Genomic DNA, 17,547 nt, shown 5'->3' on the forward strand with positions numbered 1-17,547 from the left:
CTCACAAACCAATTTCTGCTTCTTTTTCAGGGCAATGTTTTTTTAAATGTATTTATATTTTTATTTAGACTATAACTTTTAAAGAATCGGGCTCTAAAGCTGCCAGTTTTAGTTCAATGTCCATTACTGAAATTATTTTTTCACAGTAACTAATTGCACAAAGTGTTTTCACGCTCTAATAATTGCTTGTTATTTTTAAGTGTGACACATAGCTTGATCCAACTTCCCCTGGTTTGTGGTAAGCCGCAGCTTTCCCCAGCCTGTTCTGAAGAGCTCACACCTTTCTTTAGTCAGCTGAAGTGATTGTCTCTCTCCTTCTTAGAGAACTTGCTGCCCACAGTGGTCACTCGTGTGGGCCGGTTGACAAGCGTCACTTCCATTCCTAGGTTTTTCCTACACACAGGTAACTTTCCTTCGCCTACACAGTGCCCGGTCTGGAGGGGATATAAACTCAGCGGAGATGAAGCATGGTACAGCCTAGCTACCAATCCATCTGGATCTCCTTGTGTTGGCCATCAGCTCTTGGAGTGACTCCTCAGACACAGACATGCGCCCCATCTTCTCCGTCTGCTCCGTCCTGCTCATACTTGGCCTGGTTGCAGTTACTCAGGCTCTGTGTAAGTACAGACTCTTTCTGTTTCCATTCCATACTCATCTTCAGACTCTGTTTACCTTTTTATTTACTTCAATACCGTGCCTATCCTTACTATGTGCATGGTGAGAGAGACCCCATGGAAATTTGTTTGTGCCCAGATCTGCAAATCTTCAGCCTGCACGTGGTCACACCGGCTCTGCTCACATATACCCTTTATTTTCATTAAATGCTTGTCCTTAGGATGCGCATGTTAACTAGGCCTGCCTATAGCACAAACTCCTTCGAGTTTCATTCAATGCTTAGGGTCACAAGTAAGAGGCTATCAAACCAGTGTGTACCGAAAGAGCAGCACTGAATTCTTGTACCTGTGGCCAGAAGCTGTCGGTGGACTTGGGACATTTAAAAGCTGGCTTGTTTCAGAAGACTTGGCAGGTTATTTATTGTTAGGGCTTCCGGTTTTATGGTATTTAGTTTTTTAACGCCTCCATCTGTATTTATCCATATTTATTTTTTGGCCATCTTATTACTATTCACCCATATTTATTTTGTGGTTTGCAAATAAGTGGAGTCAAAAATGGTACATTACGACATTTGTTTAACATGTGCTCATATTTTTATGCCTGCCGTGTTTTAGCAAATCCAACAGCCAAATATAGCAAAGCACTACATCCACAGGTAAATATTAGCAATTTATTACAAATGTACTTTAACATACGCCCGTATTGAAAGATATCTTAACCTGTTTTTTTAATTCCCCATGCTGTCCATCTGCTCATCTGTTGTCTTGGAATTGACAACAGAGAATAGAAACTCACTCATTAGAAGCACAATTTTCAGTATATTTTCGCTTTTGAAAATAAATACAGACATGAAAAACATTGCTTTCTGTCTGTATTTTACGTAAAAACAGAAAACTGGGAGTCTTATTTATGATGAAAATCAGAGCGCTAGTCAGGTGAGGGCTGTTTTCCAGGGCCTGATTGGCCATTTACTCAATCGGGCATTTCCCCAGTGGGGTGGCTGAACCATCCATCTGAGGCCGGATTTTGAAGGTTGGGGGCCCCTGCCTTTGTCGCCTGGAAAGAGATGGGCAGGGGAAGACAGGGTGAGCGAGATCTTGGAACGAAAGAGACAAGAAGAGAATGGAGCTGGTTGACCATGTTTGTGAGGGCGCTTTTCCCGGTCCAGCACTGGTATTTGCCCACCTATTTGAAACAAGTAATAATGTTGAACAGTTAAAGAAGGACAAGTAACGGTCTGCATTTCTTCCTAACAGACGACATCCGGTCTGGCGGGTCCTGCTGCCTAAGGGATGCCTTCGTGAACAAGAGGATACCAGTCAACAGAATCGATAGCTACACTTTAACCAGAAGAATCTGCCCAAGACGCGGTTATATGTGAGTGCCAGCCACTTCTGACTACACAATCTAATGCATTGTTGCATTTGTGGCCAATCACACACTTTGATAATTATGGTTAATCACACACAGTGGTATCTGCCGTCAGGTACCCTCAGGTATCCTATCTGTCTCATGTCTATCTCGTATCTATCCTGTCAATGAAAACCCTGTGATATAGATGACTGCTGGCACAGCATGCGCTGTGGTATCTGTGGTCACTCATTCTGTGGTGTCTGTGACCACCCACATATTGGGGCAGATTTAAGAGCCCCTTGCGCCATTATCGCCACATTGGCGTCATTTTTTGGATGCTAATGTGACGACATTATGGCAAAACCCCCACGCCAGATTTACAAAGTGGTGCAATGCATGCATTGCACCACTTTGTAACCACTTGTGCCACATTATGCCTGCACCATGCATAATGTATGCAAGGGGGAAATCCCCCTGTTGGGGGGTTGGGCACAAAATGGTAAGCCAAATCTCAAAGATTTCTTTGCTGCATTTTTTTCAGCATTTTAAACACCTGCTCAGAGCAGGAATTAAAAGGGAGCAGACCATTGGTTACACTGGACCGCTATGTACTTTTCAGGGTTAGTGCCAAAATTTGAAAACTTCTGACGCTATTGCCCCCTACCCTGCACCATGGTGCACCGTATTTTAAATACAGTGCACAAATGGTGGCTGTAGGGGGGGTGCTAAGGGGTGCAAGGAAAGTGGCACTGCATTTGATGCAGTGGCACTTTTCTTAAATCTCCCCAATGTGTTATCTGGGAGTTAGCACGTGCTGTGGTACCTGTAGACAGGGATTCTCAGGTATTTGTGACAAAGCACACTATCATGTCTGGCAATAAACCCCTTGTTGCACAGATGTCTGGTGATAGAGCATACATTGTGCTATCTGTGATAAGGCATTTTGTGGTGTCTGTGGCCTCTCACACACTGTGGTATCTGGGATTCAGCATGTAATGTGGTATCTGTAGTCTGGTATTTTCAGGTATTTGTGACCAGGCATACTATCATAGCTGAAAAAAACACCCTGTGGCACAGATGTCTGATGATAGTGCAGGACTGGCTGAAATTTTGGACCTACATTTCCCTTCAGGACCAACCAGGACAAAACAGTTTTCAAATACACAGTGTTCCACATTTTTCTGCGATGCACAGTGTAAAAGTTGTGACAGTTGCAAAAATCAACCTGAGACTGGCAATATATTCCAATATCAGTTGTGTGCCCCGTCCAACTCCACACTTGCAATAAGTACAAGTCCTAAGTCCATAGCAGATACTCATTGATAGTTCCTGTGGTGAATAGGAATTCATGCTGGTTATGGACAAACTTTAACTTTCAATAACGAAATACAACTGATTTTAGAGTTTGTATTTTTCATGGGTAAAGGTATAATGGAAAGTTGGTGACTAGGGGTGGGTCAAGTATTTCACAAAAAATGTGAATCGTGCCAGAATCTGTCCTTTTAGACTGATGGTACCAGGCAGCATAGCAGTCTGTTTAAAGAAGACCTATTGTGGGATTTCCAAAAACTTAGAGTGTGCTTAAAGTCTGCCCATGGTTGACTTTATAGTTAGTCCTTCTCATTTCATCCTTTCTTCAATAGCAGCCCCCGGGACACATAAGGGGCAGGAAGGTGCAGGAGGAGGGGAGAGGGAGTAAACTTAAACTTAATTATTAAAAAAAAAAACACTTACTTTCTCCACCGCTCCTTGTCCCTCGACGCGCCTTTGCCTCTGCAGGCACAGGCTCCAAGCCTGCCCTGTGCCTGAGCAGCATCAGGATTAGCTGGGAGTGCCTAGCCAGGGCGCTCCCAGGAAGACTGGGAGTCTGTGCAGACTCCCTCCAGCCCAACAACTGTGTTGCTGGGCTGGAGAGAGCCTACAGCGCATGTGTGTTTGGCCGGCCCGAGACGGCCGGCCAAACATACATGCGCAGTGAGGGAGAGTGCTGAGCACTCCACCTCAGTGCACGTCGCCCCGTGGCCCTCCACCTTTCACAGAAAACGATAATAAACATTGTTTATTATCGTTTTCTTTAAAAGGTTTTGCAGCTGTCGCTGCTTCGGGGGGTGGGGTGACACTCCTGTACCCACAAACTAAGGAGCCGCCACTGCCTTTCTTACTTGCCGATCCGACTCTGATCGGCAAATAGAAAGGAAAAAAAGCAGCATAACTAAAAAACTTTGACTAAACCAATAGGTCTGAAAGGCGAGACCTATTGGCTTTGTCAATGCTTGTCTGTGGAGCCTGTGTTCAGACACCCTCTCTCGGATACATAATCACTATACACACACTGAACCGTCTGCTGTCACACAAAACAGCCGATGTTTTGTTAACACGGTGGTGGCCGGGTGATGATTTTTTGTATGGAATAAAAAGGACTATATTGGAGGATGAAGAACACTGACACTGTTTTTCTTACTCTGCAGATTAAAGCTCAAAAATCAAAAATCTTGCTGTGTAGAAATCAGCTCTTCCTGGATGAAAGACTATATCACAAAGAAACTTATTACCACGAAAAATGCGTGACCTGATAAGGAATGAACTCTTCAACCCTCTGCGCTTCGCTGTGGTGGTCGCCATGCAAGGACAGGCAGAAGTATCTGTGATGTCACCCGGAAACACTTGCTTGTGACCTGCAAGCCACAGTCTTCACCGACATGCTACCCAGAGCATCTTTCTTTCAAAGCAGCGCCGCGGGACAGGCTGTTGGTAAATTTGGTCATTCTGCTGCTTGAATGGACATCACGCACCCTTTGACTCATGATGAGATCACACCGGTGACCTTTCTGACTCATTCTTAGCCCCTCAAAAGCCCTCAATGTCCTGTTGAGGGTTTGAGGAAAAGTCCAGCGTGGAAGCTCCAGAAAGCAAATGTGGCTCCACCCGCCTATTTAACTATTTCTATTACGTGCTTAGAGATTCAGGGAATCCCATGTTGGAACCTTTTGTGTGTTATGAAAATAAACTTTACCCACCTCAGACTGACTTCTGTCTGCATTTCTAATGGATTTTCAGGGAACTGAGAGGGACTGAGAGAGAGAATCGGTGTGTGTACTGTGTGTATGTAGACAGGGAAGTTTCTATAATTAACATTGTTAGTGGCGCAGTCTTCATCATTATTGCTTCACACCAACAGTGCAACTAAAATTATAGTGAATCTCGGGTAACACGAAGAATTAATGGTTCCCTGAGACAGAAACCCTCAATGTTCACTGTGAGCCAGGCTTGAGTACATTTAACTGAATCCCTCACCAACCTCTGTTACTGAGACACTAGGAACCCAGGGTAGCTTCCCATACACTGAACAAGCAGATGCTTGCCTTGGTGCTCACCCACTTACCCTGCTTTCGCTGACCTGCAATGGCCCTACTTCCTCTTTCTTGGAGCGGCCTGCCAACCCATGGGCTGGAGGCGATGAGGCCAAAATGACATTCTTCGCATCTGTTAGCCAAATGTAGCCAACAGGCTGCGTCCTACATATCATTTGGGTTGGTGGACTGTGGACACATTTGATTCTGTGCCACCCACCCATCCTCCACCTGTCCTCTTCTGTTCTCAGAGATCTCTGCCTAAGTTAAACTTGGCCCTTCCCGCATAATTTGGACACCCTGGTTTCTTGGCATTATTACATTATTGATTTTTTTCTTCTGGAAGAGAGGTCCTGGTCAAACCCCTGCATCTTCCCTGAAATGATATACCATCAAGGCCCACCTAATCCATTGTCAATCACCTGTAATTGGGCCGCCTTGTGTCCCTCACCATTCACTTCCAGGCTGTGATCCAGGTTGGCGGCTTTAAGGCTTGTGGGGGCCTTTGTTACTACTTATATTTGCTTACTACTAACGCATAAACAAGGCGAGCCTGTTAATGATTCTTGCTCCCTACTTATTCTGGCATTCTTAATTTTGCATTGTTCTCCATGCTTTCCCCCACTGTTTTGATTCATCTCTCTCCCCCCTTTGTGCTCCTCCTGTTCCCACACTATATTTTAATTCTCCTCCATGTCCTTGCATTGTCTTTCATTCTCTCCTCCTCTTTCTTTCTGCCATCTGGAGTTTTCATCCCTCAAGAAGGGCACTGGCAGAAGGAGTGGTAATGCACATTTTCTCGAAAGATGGCCCAATTTCCTGTCTTGATTGCTCCAAGTAGAAGTATATTTTGATAGCCTGCCTTGGCCCGTCTGCTGCACGACCCCCCTCCCAACCAGCCTGCAGCAGACCAGAGATCTCGAGGTCAAGAGATCACAAGAATGAGAACTGAATGGTTTTGAACCATCTGTTAAATCAATTGGAAAAATAGTCTGTCATTCAAGAGGTGTGACTCACACAAATTGAAGACTGTACTTAAAGATGTGGAACTCATATCAAATGAGTGAAACTGCGGTGTGAGACTCACACCCATTACTCGAGACTGTACTCTAAGACTTAAGACTCAACCTGAGTGACCCTGCTCTAAAAGAAGTGAAACTCATACAGAATAAGCGAGACACCTAATAAAAGACTATGCAACAAGGTGTGGCTCTAACACTCAATGAGTGTGAGAGCTACTGCTCCAAGAAATAAGACACGCACCCAATGGGCAAGACTGTGCCCCAAGACTTAAGACTTGCACTAAGTGTACCGAGATATGATATTCACTCCCAAAGAGTGAGACTGTGAAAAGCCACATCCAATGAGTAAGTCTTTGTTCCAAATGTAAGAGACTGAGCAGCATTGCAAGAAACCCACAACCAGAGAGAGCAACTGTGCATCAAGGTATGGGGCTCGCACATTACTGAAACTGTGCCCTAAGAAACGGGATACCAGACTCATACTAAATTAGTGAGGCTGTAGGTGTTCCACACTGCTGTCTCTCTGTCCTCTGTGCCCCTCCTGTGTATTTCACTCCTATGCATCCAGTTAAGCTCTATGGTCACTTGCCACTGGGTCTTCTATTTAAAGTCCTTCACTGCTTAGGCCCTGCAGCTTCTGCCTCTTCCTCCAGTCAAAGGACTTAGGAGCATCAGTAACACCCACTTTTAGCTGTACTTCGAATGAGGCACCTTGAATTTGAATTTAGAGAAAGTACATAAGTAGTTTAAATGATCATTTAAAAAGAAAACCAAATCACCACAGCACTTGCAATGAGTACTGGTAAGATAAGCATACCCTTTTTAATAGCAAAAAACCTTAATGTTGATTAAATGGAAAATCATTGTATCAGTTAATTTACATTCATACTTAAAATGTAAAATAAATAAGAGAGCCCATCCCTAAATTACTACAATGTAAGTTAATATTAATATTATTAGCTGTTTCATATTTTTATGGCAAGAGTTGAATTTTCTAATGTACTTAATATTAGTATAGAAATAATAATGTTGAAGTGTAGGGTGGTTTAATGAAACTTTTAGGGAAAAGATTGATGAACCCCGTCGCAGTGATGGGTATTTTAATGTTAGGAGCAGGTGGTCAAGTCATGATACCTGGTAGTAAAGAAGTAGAAGCAAGGAGCAGCAGTAATGGTGACTGAAGGTTCGAATAGGACGGGCCTTTCAGGAGCTTGATGGAGATCAGAAGAGAACTAACAAGTAAGGAGAGTCTGACCTGAGCAAGGATAGGGTCATTCAAGAGAAGAGGTGTAGTGTACACAGCGTTGGGACGGGAAAGGACAAGGAAAGAACAAGACAGAATCTGTGGACTGGAACAGGTTGGGATTGGGTCCTTGGAACTAAATGGCACAATGCCTGCAAAAATACATCTATACAGACAGGTTATACATTGAACTTTAAGTAATGAGAAGGCTAGAGGACCATACAGACAGAAGCACGAGTAACAACCTAGCTTAAATTATAGTGTACATGGTCCTTGGGAAATCAGTGAACACGTCCAGCAGCTTTTATGGAAAAAGGGTGCTAAGTGAGTCTCTGAAGAGCCACCAAGCCTCAGTCTCATTAGCACCCTCGGTGATAATAACAACGACCAACACGGATGCAAGAGAGGACAAAGGGGAAAAGAGCAAGGAACACTGAGCTCAGGGTAAGCAAACTGGGTTCAAGAACAAGGACAGTACTCGAACTCACGGTTTGTGGAAATGAAACAATCACGACCAAGAAAGGGAAGCTACAAAGAAAATAGGGAATAGGGAAAGGACTGTTTAACACAGCCGGGTTGGAGATACCTAAGTGCGCATGTGTGTTTGGTCAGCCTAAAGACGGCCAGCCAAACACACATGCGCACTTAGGTGCACTCTCTCCTCCTCCCCCCCACATCTCCCCCTCCCGTGGCCCAGCACCGCCACTCTCTTTAACTGCTGCTGGTTGAGCCAGCAGCTGTAAAATAAAATGATAATTAAATATCGTTTTATTTTATAGCTCCTGGCTCTTAGCCGGGATGCGATGCTCCTCCGCCATTGCGAAGGAGCCAGCCCTGCCTTGAAGACACTTACTGTTGTGCTAATCCATCAGATGAAGTGTGCTCCATGAAGCCTTTTTAAATAGAATAATTGTAATCAGTGAATATCTATCTGCCATCCCTGAAGGCAGCAACACATCGGATGCACATCTAATGTTTACAATCTGAATGCTCCCGCCATCATGTGATGGAAATGGGCCTCTGTCTACTGCAGTGATGTTTTCCTTTTAGCTCAAATTTGAAAAATGTGATGAGTGCTGTTGTAGGTAGTGTGAATAATGGAACAGCCTTACCTACATCACTCCTAAATCACCATGAGACAATTTCAGAATGCTCCTTAATCAAGTTCAATAGCAGAGAAACAGGAAGATCCAATGTGAACTTTTTCAGGCAGCCCAGTGCAGTCAGTGGTTACTGCACTCAAATTGTGTCAATTTGCAGTTTTACCAGTGGTGTTCTGGGGCTTAACTTTACTAATGAGACCCAAACTAAGGACCAAATACATCCCTTCAACAATGCTTAATTTGTAAGAAAATATAAGTACCAGAGCCCTGCTCAAGAGGACACAGCATCTTCCAACATCCATTTCCCCTGCCAGCGTTGCCAGTGAGAGTACCAACATAACTACTATAAGAATGGCTTGGGTGGCCGCATTAGTCATTGTTAATGTATTTTGTATTAATAAACAGCTGCTGTTGTGCTCATCCCTAAATTAGGCAGACAGTGACACCATGTGGCAGTCTGTCATAAACTCGGATGCTGCCAATTAAGTTTCTGGTGACAAGCACCGGAAACCAGAGGCTCAAATGAAGCACTTCCCTTCCGCACTTGAGCCTCAAGGTACTGAGGATTAGAAGGCCATGGCTTTCCCAGGGAGGCTGTGTGGGGTTACAGACTCAGAAGTAGTATACTTAAAACACGTAGACAATGTAATACTGTGCATAATACCACATAAAGCAATAATTTATACAGAGAGGTTACTAATAACTTCCAGTGATCAAGGAGAAACGGTTTAAACTGTCCCTATGAGGGAACCTCTTTGGTACTCGCTCAACAGTTCTTCATTAACTTCAGCAGTTCCCCCATTTTGAGGAGTTGGAACATGATAAGTCTATGGAGTAGGCCTTCCCCTCCTTGAGGAGTGTACCCCAGCATTTAGCATCTGAAATGCATTGGAGAATGCATTCTGTGCTAAGAAAATAGTGCTAAATGTACTAACTCAGATAATTTTAATATTTTCGTGATTCTGTGGTAGAATTTGTGTGCCAAATTATGCAGAATTACGCTAACAGGTGTAATTGCCAAGATTTTCAGTAATTTTGCTTCAAAAGACTAATGCAAAATTACCAAAATGACTTAGATTACTTCAACATAATTGAATTTTCTGCCATGCTTACTAAATACTAAGCATTACATTGCAAATATGTATATCAATTAGAGGAAAATACATTTGGTGATACCCTCATGTCACATTACACCCCTGTGGTAAAGTCCTTCTTTTTTGCCTGGTCACCCCCAAACTTTTTGGACAGATACTGGTGGTTACTGACTCTTGGCTATGCCCTTGGCACTGTTAACCAGTCCCAGGGCCAGTGCTCTGTGTAAAGTGGATATGCAAATTAGGTTAATTATAATTGGCTGTACCTATAAGTCCCTAGTATATGGCAGGGTATGAAGGTTTATGGACACCAGCAAGGGTAGTGCACCTGCTGTGGTGCCCAGTGTCATTTTAAAAGCAGACCTGCCTTGCTAGCTGCTTTTAAATTAAAGTTAAACCCCAGTTTGACTTTTGACTTAAAAGTACTTCCAAAGTCTTAAACTAACTTATTTTACATATAAGTCACCTCTAAGGTGTGCCCTAAGTGCCCATATGGTTGGGTACTATGTAACTATAAGCAGGGACCTTATGAAAAATGTTTTATAAGCCCTTGTGATGGAAAAAAATTTTTTTCCCTCACTGTAGTGAATGGGCTCCATAGGCTAACATAGAGAGACTTTATTTTCAATTAAAAAAGCCTCAAAAGGAGCTAATTATTTCAAGTGAGTATCAAACTGGTTGTTCTAATAAATCCAACAACTTATTGTTGTTGAATTGAATATAACTAACTAAAAGAGTTTTAACACTCTACATGAAAGTTGCCAACTTCAGCCCTGTAGTGCCCTTCTCTGTTTGATCAGCCTCTGGCACCTTGGTCAGGCTGCCTTGATGATGTGTGAAGTGATCTGGGTGGGGACAAAAGAAATGCCTGGGGGAGGAGATATGCCTCTGCAGATGGTGAAACAGGATGGGGGAAGAGCAGCAAAAGTGGACTTCAAAGGAGGGAATGACATTTGGGGCAGCTCTGGACCTCCCCCATTTCCTGCAAACCCAGACAACCAGGTGCCTTCTTGATTAGATAAGGAGAGGGCTGGAAAGGGGTGTGCTAAGGAAATTTAGCCACACCAGTGGGTGGTCTCAGCCAGATCTAACCTCAGAGAATGAATTTCCGTCATTTTGGATTTTTGTAGAATGGTGCTCCCTGGGATTGATTTTTGCTGATTCCCAGGTAGTGTTCATCTAAGAGGGTGGTTGCCGGCCTGTGATTGGTGCAGCGCCCCCCTGCTTTCCACCCCAGGAGCAAGGATAAATTTGGCAGAGGTGCACCCACTCTTCAGATCCCTACCAGGAACAAAGACAAGAAGAAAAAGTACTGCCCTGCTGGCCCCCTGACCTTCACCTGGACACTGCACTCTGAAGGACTGCACCAGCTACACACATGGTCATCACCACAAAAAGGACTTGCCTGTCTTCAGCTGGTTTAAAAAGATACTCCCTGATTGCTACAGGTAGAAAATGGCTGTCCAGAGTCCCCTGCATCAAGCCACGAAGAAACTGACCAGCTCACCGGTGGCTAGTGGTCATTTTTGGATTTGAGCAAGGTTAATTCTGGGAGTTGGAGTCCTAACCATGAAGGAGCAAATCAGACCTTCTGGAACCTTGGGGTGAGTTGTGCACTCTTAAAGGACCTTCAAAGACCTTCTCAAAGAAGATCCAGAAGTTTGAAGAAGATTGGAGATCTTTTGGAAAAAAGCTTCATAAGTGGACCGACCTGACGTCGTAAGTCAAGTTGACTTACGTCGACCGTGACCCAGCCTGACTTGGTGGTTCATCCCACTGAAAAGCTCCAGAGCCCCAGACTTCCAGGACCTCACCGGGGGCTCCTGGAATGGCAATCCAACACCTTTGACTCAAAATTGGCTTGCTTTGGAAGATTGTCCAAGGTCAAAGGGAAAAAGCTCCAAAAAAGTGACAAAGTCCGAATTTACAAAGTTGACCAAGACCTCTCATGCAAAGGATCCAAGAAGGGCTCCAGGGAAGTCGGCTTGAATTCTGACTTGGTCTTGAACTAAGGATTCCATCCTGAAAAAGAGACTAAGGGCCTCATTACAAGGCTGGCGGTCTTCAGAGCGTCATCCCTGCGGTTGCTGCCACTGCTGTGGCAGTCCGACCGCCACATTAAGACCCTGGCAGTCACCAGCACCACCTTGATCAGTGATCCCGACGGCCTGGCATGGAGTGCTGCCCTGTGTATTATGAGCTCATTCTTCGCCAGCCTTTTCATGGGAGTTATAGTCAGTGTACTGGTCCCCCTGCCCAGGACCATCAGCAGACAGTGAACTTTGCAAGGGTGCTGGTGGTACAAGCCGGAGACAATGCTGTAGCCTGTTTCCCGCAAGGTGGGTGGGCAGAAAACAAGGATTCCCCCGCCAGTCTAGCGGAAAACTCCTCATAGGTCTGACGCGGTAATCACCACTGCAGCGACGGCCACCCTGTCAGGAGTTTGGCAGGCGGGCTTTCTCGCACATCAAACTCATAATGAGACCCTAAGTCCGAATGTAGAATCTTCACCAAGGCCTCCTGCACAGAGTATCCAATGAGGGCTCAGGGGAGGTGGGTTTCAATTCTGACTTGGTCCTGAGAAAACATTTCCAACGTGAAAAAGAGACTAAGGTGGTCATTACAACCCTGGTGGACGGTGTTAAAGGTGCGGTAATACCGCAAACAGGCCGGCGGACAAAAAAAGTGAATTACGACCCTGGCGGAAACAGACAACTAAGACAGCCACTTTAACACATTGACCGCCACGGCGGTACAGACAAACAGCGCAGCGGTCACCGCCAACAGACAGGCGGAAGACAATGTACCACCCACACTATCACAACACACCAATCCGCCACCTTTTCCGGGGCGGATTCACCGTGGATAAAAACACGGCGGAAACAGCTTGTGCTATGGGAAAACGCTCACCTCAACACATCCCACGAGGAACGAGGACACCATGGAGCCCGAACTGCAAATCTTACCTGCCCTTGCATTCCTGCTCATCTACGACCAACAGGAACGTAGGCGCAGAACATACCGGTGAGTACAGCACCTACGACACGGGGGAGAGGGGAGGCAAAAGTTACGGGGACACCCACCAAACACCCCCACCCCCACCCTCGCATACTACAACATACACACCAATGCATTCACAAAAATCACAGTAACAACTCACAATCCCCCCGGAAGAATGCAAAGACAAAGTGAATAGCGGTCAAACTTTGTATTGTGCCAATATATTACTCATTAAAAAATATACGGATATATATATCACGAAATCTGTCAAAAATAAATGTACAATATAAGAAGTAGTGCAGAGATGTACACAACAATGTCCGTGCACCAACAGTCCAAAAATGCATGGGCGACGCCCACAATAGATACCTGACCAAAATCCGAGAGAACACTGCCGGGGCATCAGATAGAAACAATACAGGCACCTCAGGGGGAAGGGAAGGGGGGGCACCTCAGCCAGATGAATGCGAAGCCAGATCCACGACGGGGCTCCATGCCCATTGATGTATCCTGGGGAGTGCAAAGCCACAGTCTCTCAAGTCTCTCCAGTGGGTTGTTTGCCCACTGCTTTATCCTGGGGAGTGCAAAGCCACAGTGTCTCTCAAGTCACTTCAGTGGGTGGGTTGCCCACTGTGCCATCCTGGGGAGTGCAAAGCCACAGTCTCTCAAGTCTCTACAGTGGGTGGCTTGCCCACTGTTACATCCTGGGGAGCGCAAAGACACATCTTCGCAAGTAGATGCAGTTCTCTACTGGTACTGGGTGGGACTGGTGCCCAGACTGGATGAGTCTCCCCGTGAAAGTACATGTCCTGTCACAGTCCCAGCTGCACATGGGAGAACGATGCCTGATGTGCCGGACTATTCATACCCACACGGTCTTTGCCCTGTTCAGCGGTCTTCACCATGGCGGTCTTTGCCCTGTTCAGCGGTGGTTAGCCATGGCGGTCTTTGCCCTGTTCAGCGGTCTTCACCATGGCAGTCTTGGCCTTGTTCAGCGGTGCTTAGCCATGGTGGTCTTTGCCCTGTTCAGCGGTCTTCACCATGGCAGTCTTGGCCTTGTTCAGCGGTGCTTAGCCATGGCGGTCTTTGCCCTGTTCAGCGGTCTTCACCAAGGGGGTCTTTGCCCTGTTCAGCGGTCTTCACCATGGCAGTCTTGGCCTTGTTCAGCGGTGCTTAGCCATGGCGGTCTTTGCCCTGTTCAGCGGTCTTCACCATGGCAGTCTTGTGCTTGTTCAGCGGTGCTTAGCCATGTCGGTCTTTGCCCTGTTCAGCGGTCTTCACCATGGCAGTCTTGGCCTTGTTCAGCGGTGCTTAGCCATGGCGGTCTTTACCCTGTTCAGCGGTCTTCACCATGGTGGTCTTTGCCCTGTTCAGCGGTGCTTTGCCATGGCGGTTCTGGTACGGATATTGGTGTGTGGCATTACGATCTCCACACTGGACATTGGTGTGTGGCATGACGAACTCCATACTGGACATTGGTGTGTGGCATGACGAACTCCACACTGGACGTTGGTGTGTGGCTTGACGTTCCATCATTGCCCAGCTGGGCTGTGGGATTCTGGACCCTCATGGGCTGTGACTCCGGCGGTGGTCTCCTGAACAGTGACGATACTTGAGCCCTCCTGGGCTATGACTCTGGCGGTGGTCTCCTGACCAGTTACGATACTTGAGCCCTCCTGGGCTGTGACTCCGGCGGTGGCGGTGGTCTCCTGACCAGTGACGATACTTGAGCCCTCCTGGGCTATGACTCTGGCGGTGGTCTCCTGACCAGTGATGATACTTGAGCCCTCCTGGGCTGTGACTCTGGCGGTGGTCTCCTGACCAGTGATGATACTTGAGCCCTCCTGGGCTATGACTCTGGCTGTGGTCTCCTGGCCAGTAACGACGGTGCTGGCGGTTGTGTCTGGACCGCCCGAAATAATGGCGCACTTCTCCGCCGTGACACTCACAACAGGTTGGGGAGACTTCCTCTGGACCTTCCCCACCTTCTTTTGAGTTACAGATGACTCACCAATCGCCTTGGATCCCATTTCACTGTTTGTCCCACCAGGAGTCTTGACACGGTCCTGTCGTCCACTCTCCAATTTCAGAGCCTTTACAGGGGGTGGGCTGACAGTGCCTTGGCTCCGGGTCCTACTGCCTGCCCTGGTGGACGGGGCACTCCAAAAACCTGGTACACGCACAACTAGTACTGGAGGCTTTTTGGCTGAGGCGCTACGACGGGACTGATGAATTGGAGGGGGGGGTGGGGGCAAAAAGGTCAATTTGACATAGGGACAGTTTCTGACGTACACTGGGATGGGTAGCTGGATGGGCTCTGGGAGCGGAGGAAGAGGAGGTGGTTGTAGGAGGTGTCACTTTAGCTGTTTTGGGTGCAGGTGCAGGTACTGGAGGCTGTCGTGAGGTGGATGGATGTTGGGTGAGTGATTGCCGGCGTTTGTGTACTTTGGGAGGGGGCGTCACAGACATACTGGGAGAGGACACAGGGGACGTGTAAATGGCAGTGGAGGTGGTGAGTGCAGGTGAGCGGCTTGTGGTGCTGGGTGTCCTGGTGCGAGTCCTAGTACCTGTAGATGTGGTGCATGCAGGTGTGTGTGTAGACGAGACTGGGAGGGAGAAGAGGAGGAGGGGGGCACAGTGGAGACAGTGGATGTTGCTGTGTCTGTATAGGTCTGATGCTTGTGTGAGTGCCTGTGGTGTGTGTGGTGCCTATGTTTGCTTGAGCTACTTGTGTGTGTTGACTTGTGTGCATGCTGGTCTGTAGGTGTGCTTAGGATGGGCTGGGGTACAGGGGATTGGGTCTGGGTGGAGGAAGTTGGAGGGGGGAGGCTGGACACAGGGACAATGGCTGCCATCAGTGCTGAGGCCAGAGATTGCAGGGTTCGCTGAAGGACAGCCTGACCAGAATGAATGTCTTCCAGGAATGCATTACCGTGTTTCAACTCTCGTTCTACACCCTGGATGGCATTCACAATGGTAGACTGCCCAACAGTGAGTGACCTGAGGAGGTCAATGGCCTCCTCACTGAGGGCAGCTGGGGTGACTGGGGCAGGGCCTGAGGTGCCTGGGGCGAAGGTGATGCCCACCCTCCTGGGTGAGCGGGCACTGGGCGAACGCTGAGGGGCTGCTGGGAGGGCAGTGCTGGTAGGGGAGGTGGCGGCTGTACCTGTAGAAGTGGGGCGCACAGATGGTGCCGCCACCACAGGGGAGCTCCCATCGGCGGACGAGTCCGTGTCGCTGTTTGGTGATCCTGTGGCCGACGTGAAGCTCCCATCGCCCTCCTTCCCACTGGTGAATTCAGAGTTTGTGGTGTGGCCCTCCATGGCCATGTGGGATGCAGCTCCCTCGTGCTCCGGTGCCACTGTACCTCCGCCTGTTGATGCTGATGTACAGAAGGACAGGGAGAGCAGAAAAAGGGTGGAGACAGAAGAAAGAGAGTTTTAGTGCATGGCATACCGCTACCGTTGGCGGACAAGAGAAACGCAGCAGGCCCCTGCATTACGTCGTGCTCCTGCCCTCTGCACATGCAATTTCTGGGATATGGCCTACATGGCAATGGTAGAAATCTGCCCACATGGATGGCAAAGGGGCAACTATACATCAATTTGGCATTTTTTTGAGCTGGGGTAGAGTGCCACATGGCCTACATAATGGAGGGGCATTGCCTACCTAACTCGCCCTGGCCTAGGGACACCCACAGCCCACCACCCCCACCCAGACACCTCCACTGCACGCAAAGTCCACAGGATGAGGTTGTACTCACCCCCTTGTGTCTGCTGTGATGTCCTTAAGCGCCCATCCAACTCCGGGTAGGCCACCGCCAGGATCCGGAACATCAGGGGGGTCATGGTGCGATGGGCACCCCTCCCACGTTGGGAGGCCATCCCCAGCTGAGCCTCCACCGTCTTCTTGCTGCAGCGGCGAATGTCCTCCCATCTCTTACGGCAGTGGGTGCCCCGTCTCTGGTGGGCCCCCAGGGTCCGGACTTCCTTGGCGATGGCACGCCAAATGTCCCTCTTCTGGTGGGCGCTGACCTACATGACATGCACAAGGAAAGAGGAACAGTCATTACCTACAGCACCGTCGTTGTAATTGGGCCCCTCCCAACTCTATCCCTGTGGCCCATTCATCCCCATGCATGACTGTTCTATGTACTCTGCACCGTTCCCTCATCCATAGCCAGGAAGATGGAGCTATGGCAAAGAATAGTCGACAGGGTCAACGCTGTGGGACAGCACCCAAGAAATAGGGAGGACATTAGGAAAAGGTGGAACGACCTACTGGGGAAGGTTCGTTCCACGGTATCCAGGCACCACATTGCGGTACAGCGGACTTGCGGCGGACCCCCACCTCCTCCCCCACAACTAACAACATGGGAGGAGCAAGTCTTGTCCATCCTGCATCCTGAGGGCCTCGCAGGAGTCGTTGGAGGAACGGACACTGGTAAGTCAAATCTTCACTATCATATCCCCCACCCTACCTGCATGCTATCACACACCCCCACCCTCACACCCTCCCCTATCACCCTAACTCCTCACTAATCTACCCATAACACCAACCACCCATCCCAACCCCAAGACCTGCATGACACAACTAAGCATGGACACCCATCACTAAAGCATGCCCACTGCACATACCCACAACACCCCCCAAACATCACAACACAAGCCCCCACACAGGAATGCCTGCACTGGGGTTCACGCACACCCAACCATTGCACACCATGAAACACACACATGCAATAATCATGTACTTATACCCCCGCAG

At 47.8% G+C, this 17,547-nt stretch overlaps 1 protein-coding gene across 1 annotated transcript; it reads left to right on the forward strand.

The window, feature by feature from the left end:
• Positions 1-491: 491 nt before the first annotated feature.
• On the forward strand, positions 492-4,882 carry LOC138286756 (C-C motif chemokine 13-like). Its single transcript, XM_069227264.1, has 3 exons — positions 492-617; positions 1,872-1,992; positions 4,437-4,882. Exons 1-3 carry the CDS (start codon positions 548-550, stop codon positions 4,534-4,536), a joined length of 291 nt encoding a protein of 96 aa, XP_069083365.1. The 5' UTR covers positions 492-547; the 3' UTR covers positions 4,537-4,882.
• The last annotated feature ends 12,665 nt before the right edge of the window (positions 4,883-17,547 follow it).

Source organism: Pleurodeles waltl, chromosome 3_2 (assembly GCF_031143425.1).
Source record: "Pleurodeles waltl isolate 20211129_DDA chromosome 3_2, aPleWal1.hap1.20221129, whole genome shotgun sequence".
Classification (NCBI taxonomy): Eukaryota; Metazoa; Chordata; class Amphibia; order Caudata; family Salamandridae; genus Pleurodeles; species Pleurodeles waltl.

Bases quoted from the DNA above. Each gene is read 5' to 3' on its own strand.
- LOC138286756 (XM_069227264.1), top strand. From the start codon at position 548: ATGCGCCCCATCTTCTCCGTCTGCTCCGTCCTGCTCATACTTGGCCTG. The intron at 618-1,871 runs GTAAGTACAGAC...TCTTCCTAACAG, and splicing joins TGCAGTTACTCAGGCTCTGT to ACGACATCCGGTCTGGCGGG. The intron at 1,993-4,436 runs GTGAGTGCCAGC...CTTACTCTGCAG, and splicing joins TGCCCAAGACGCGGTTATAT to ATTAAAGCTCAAAAATCAAA.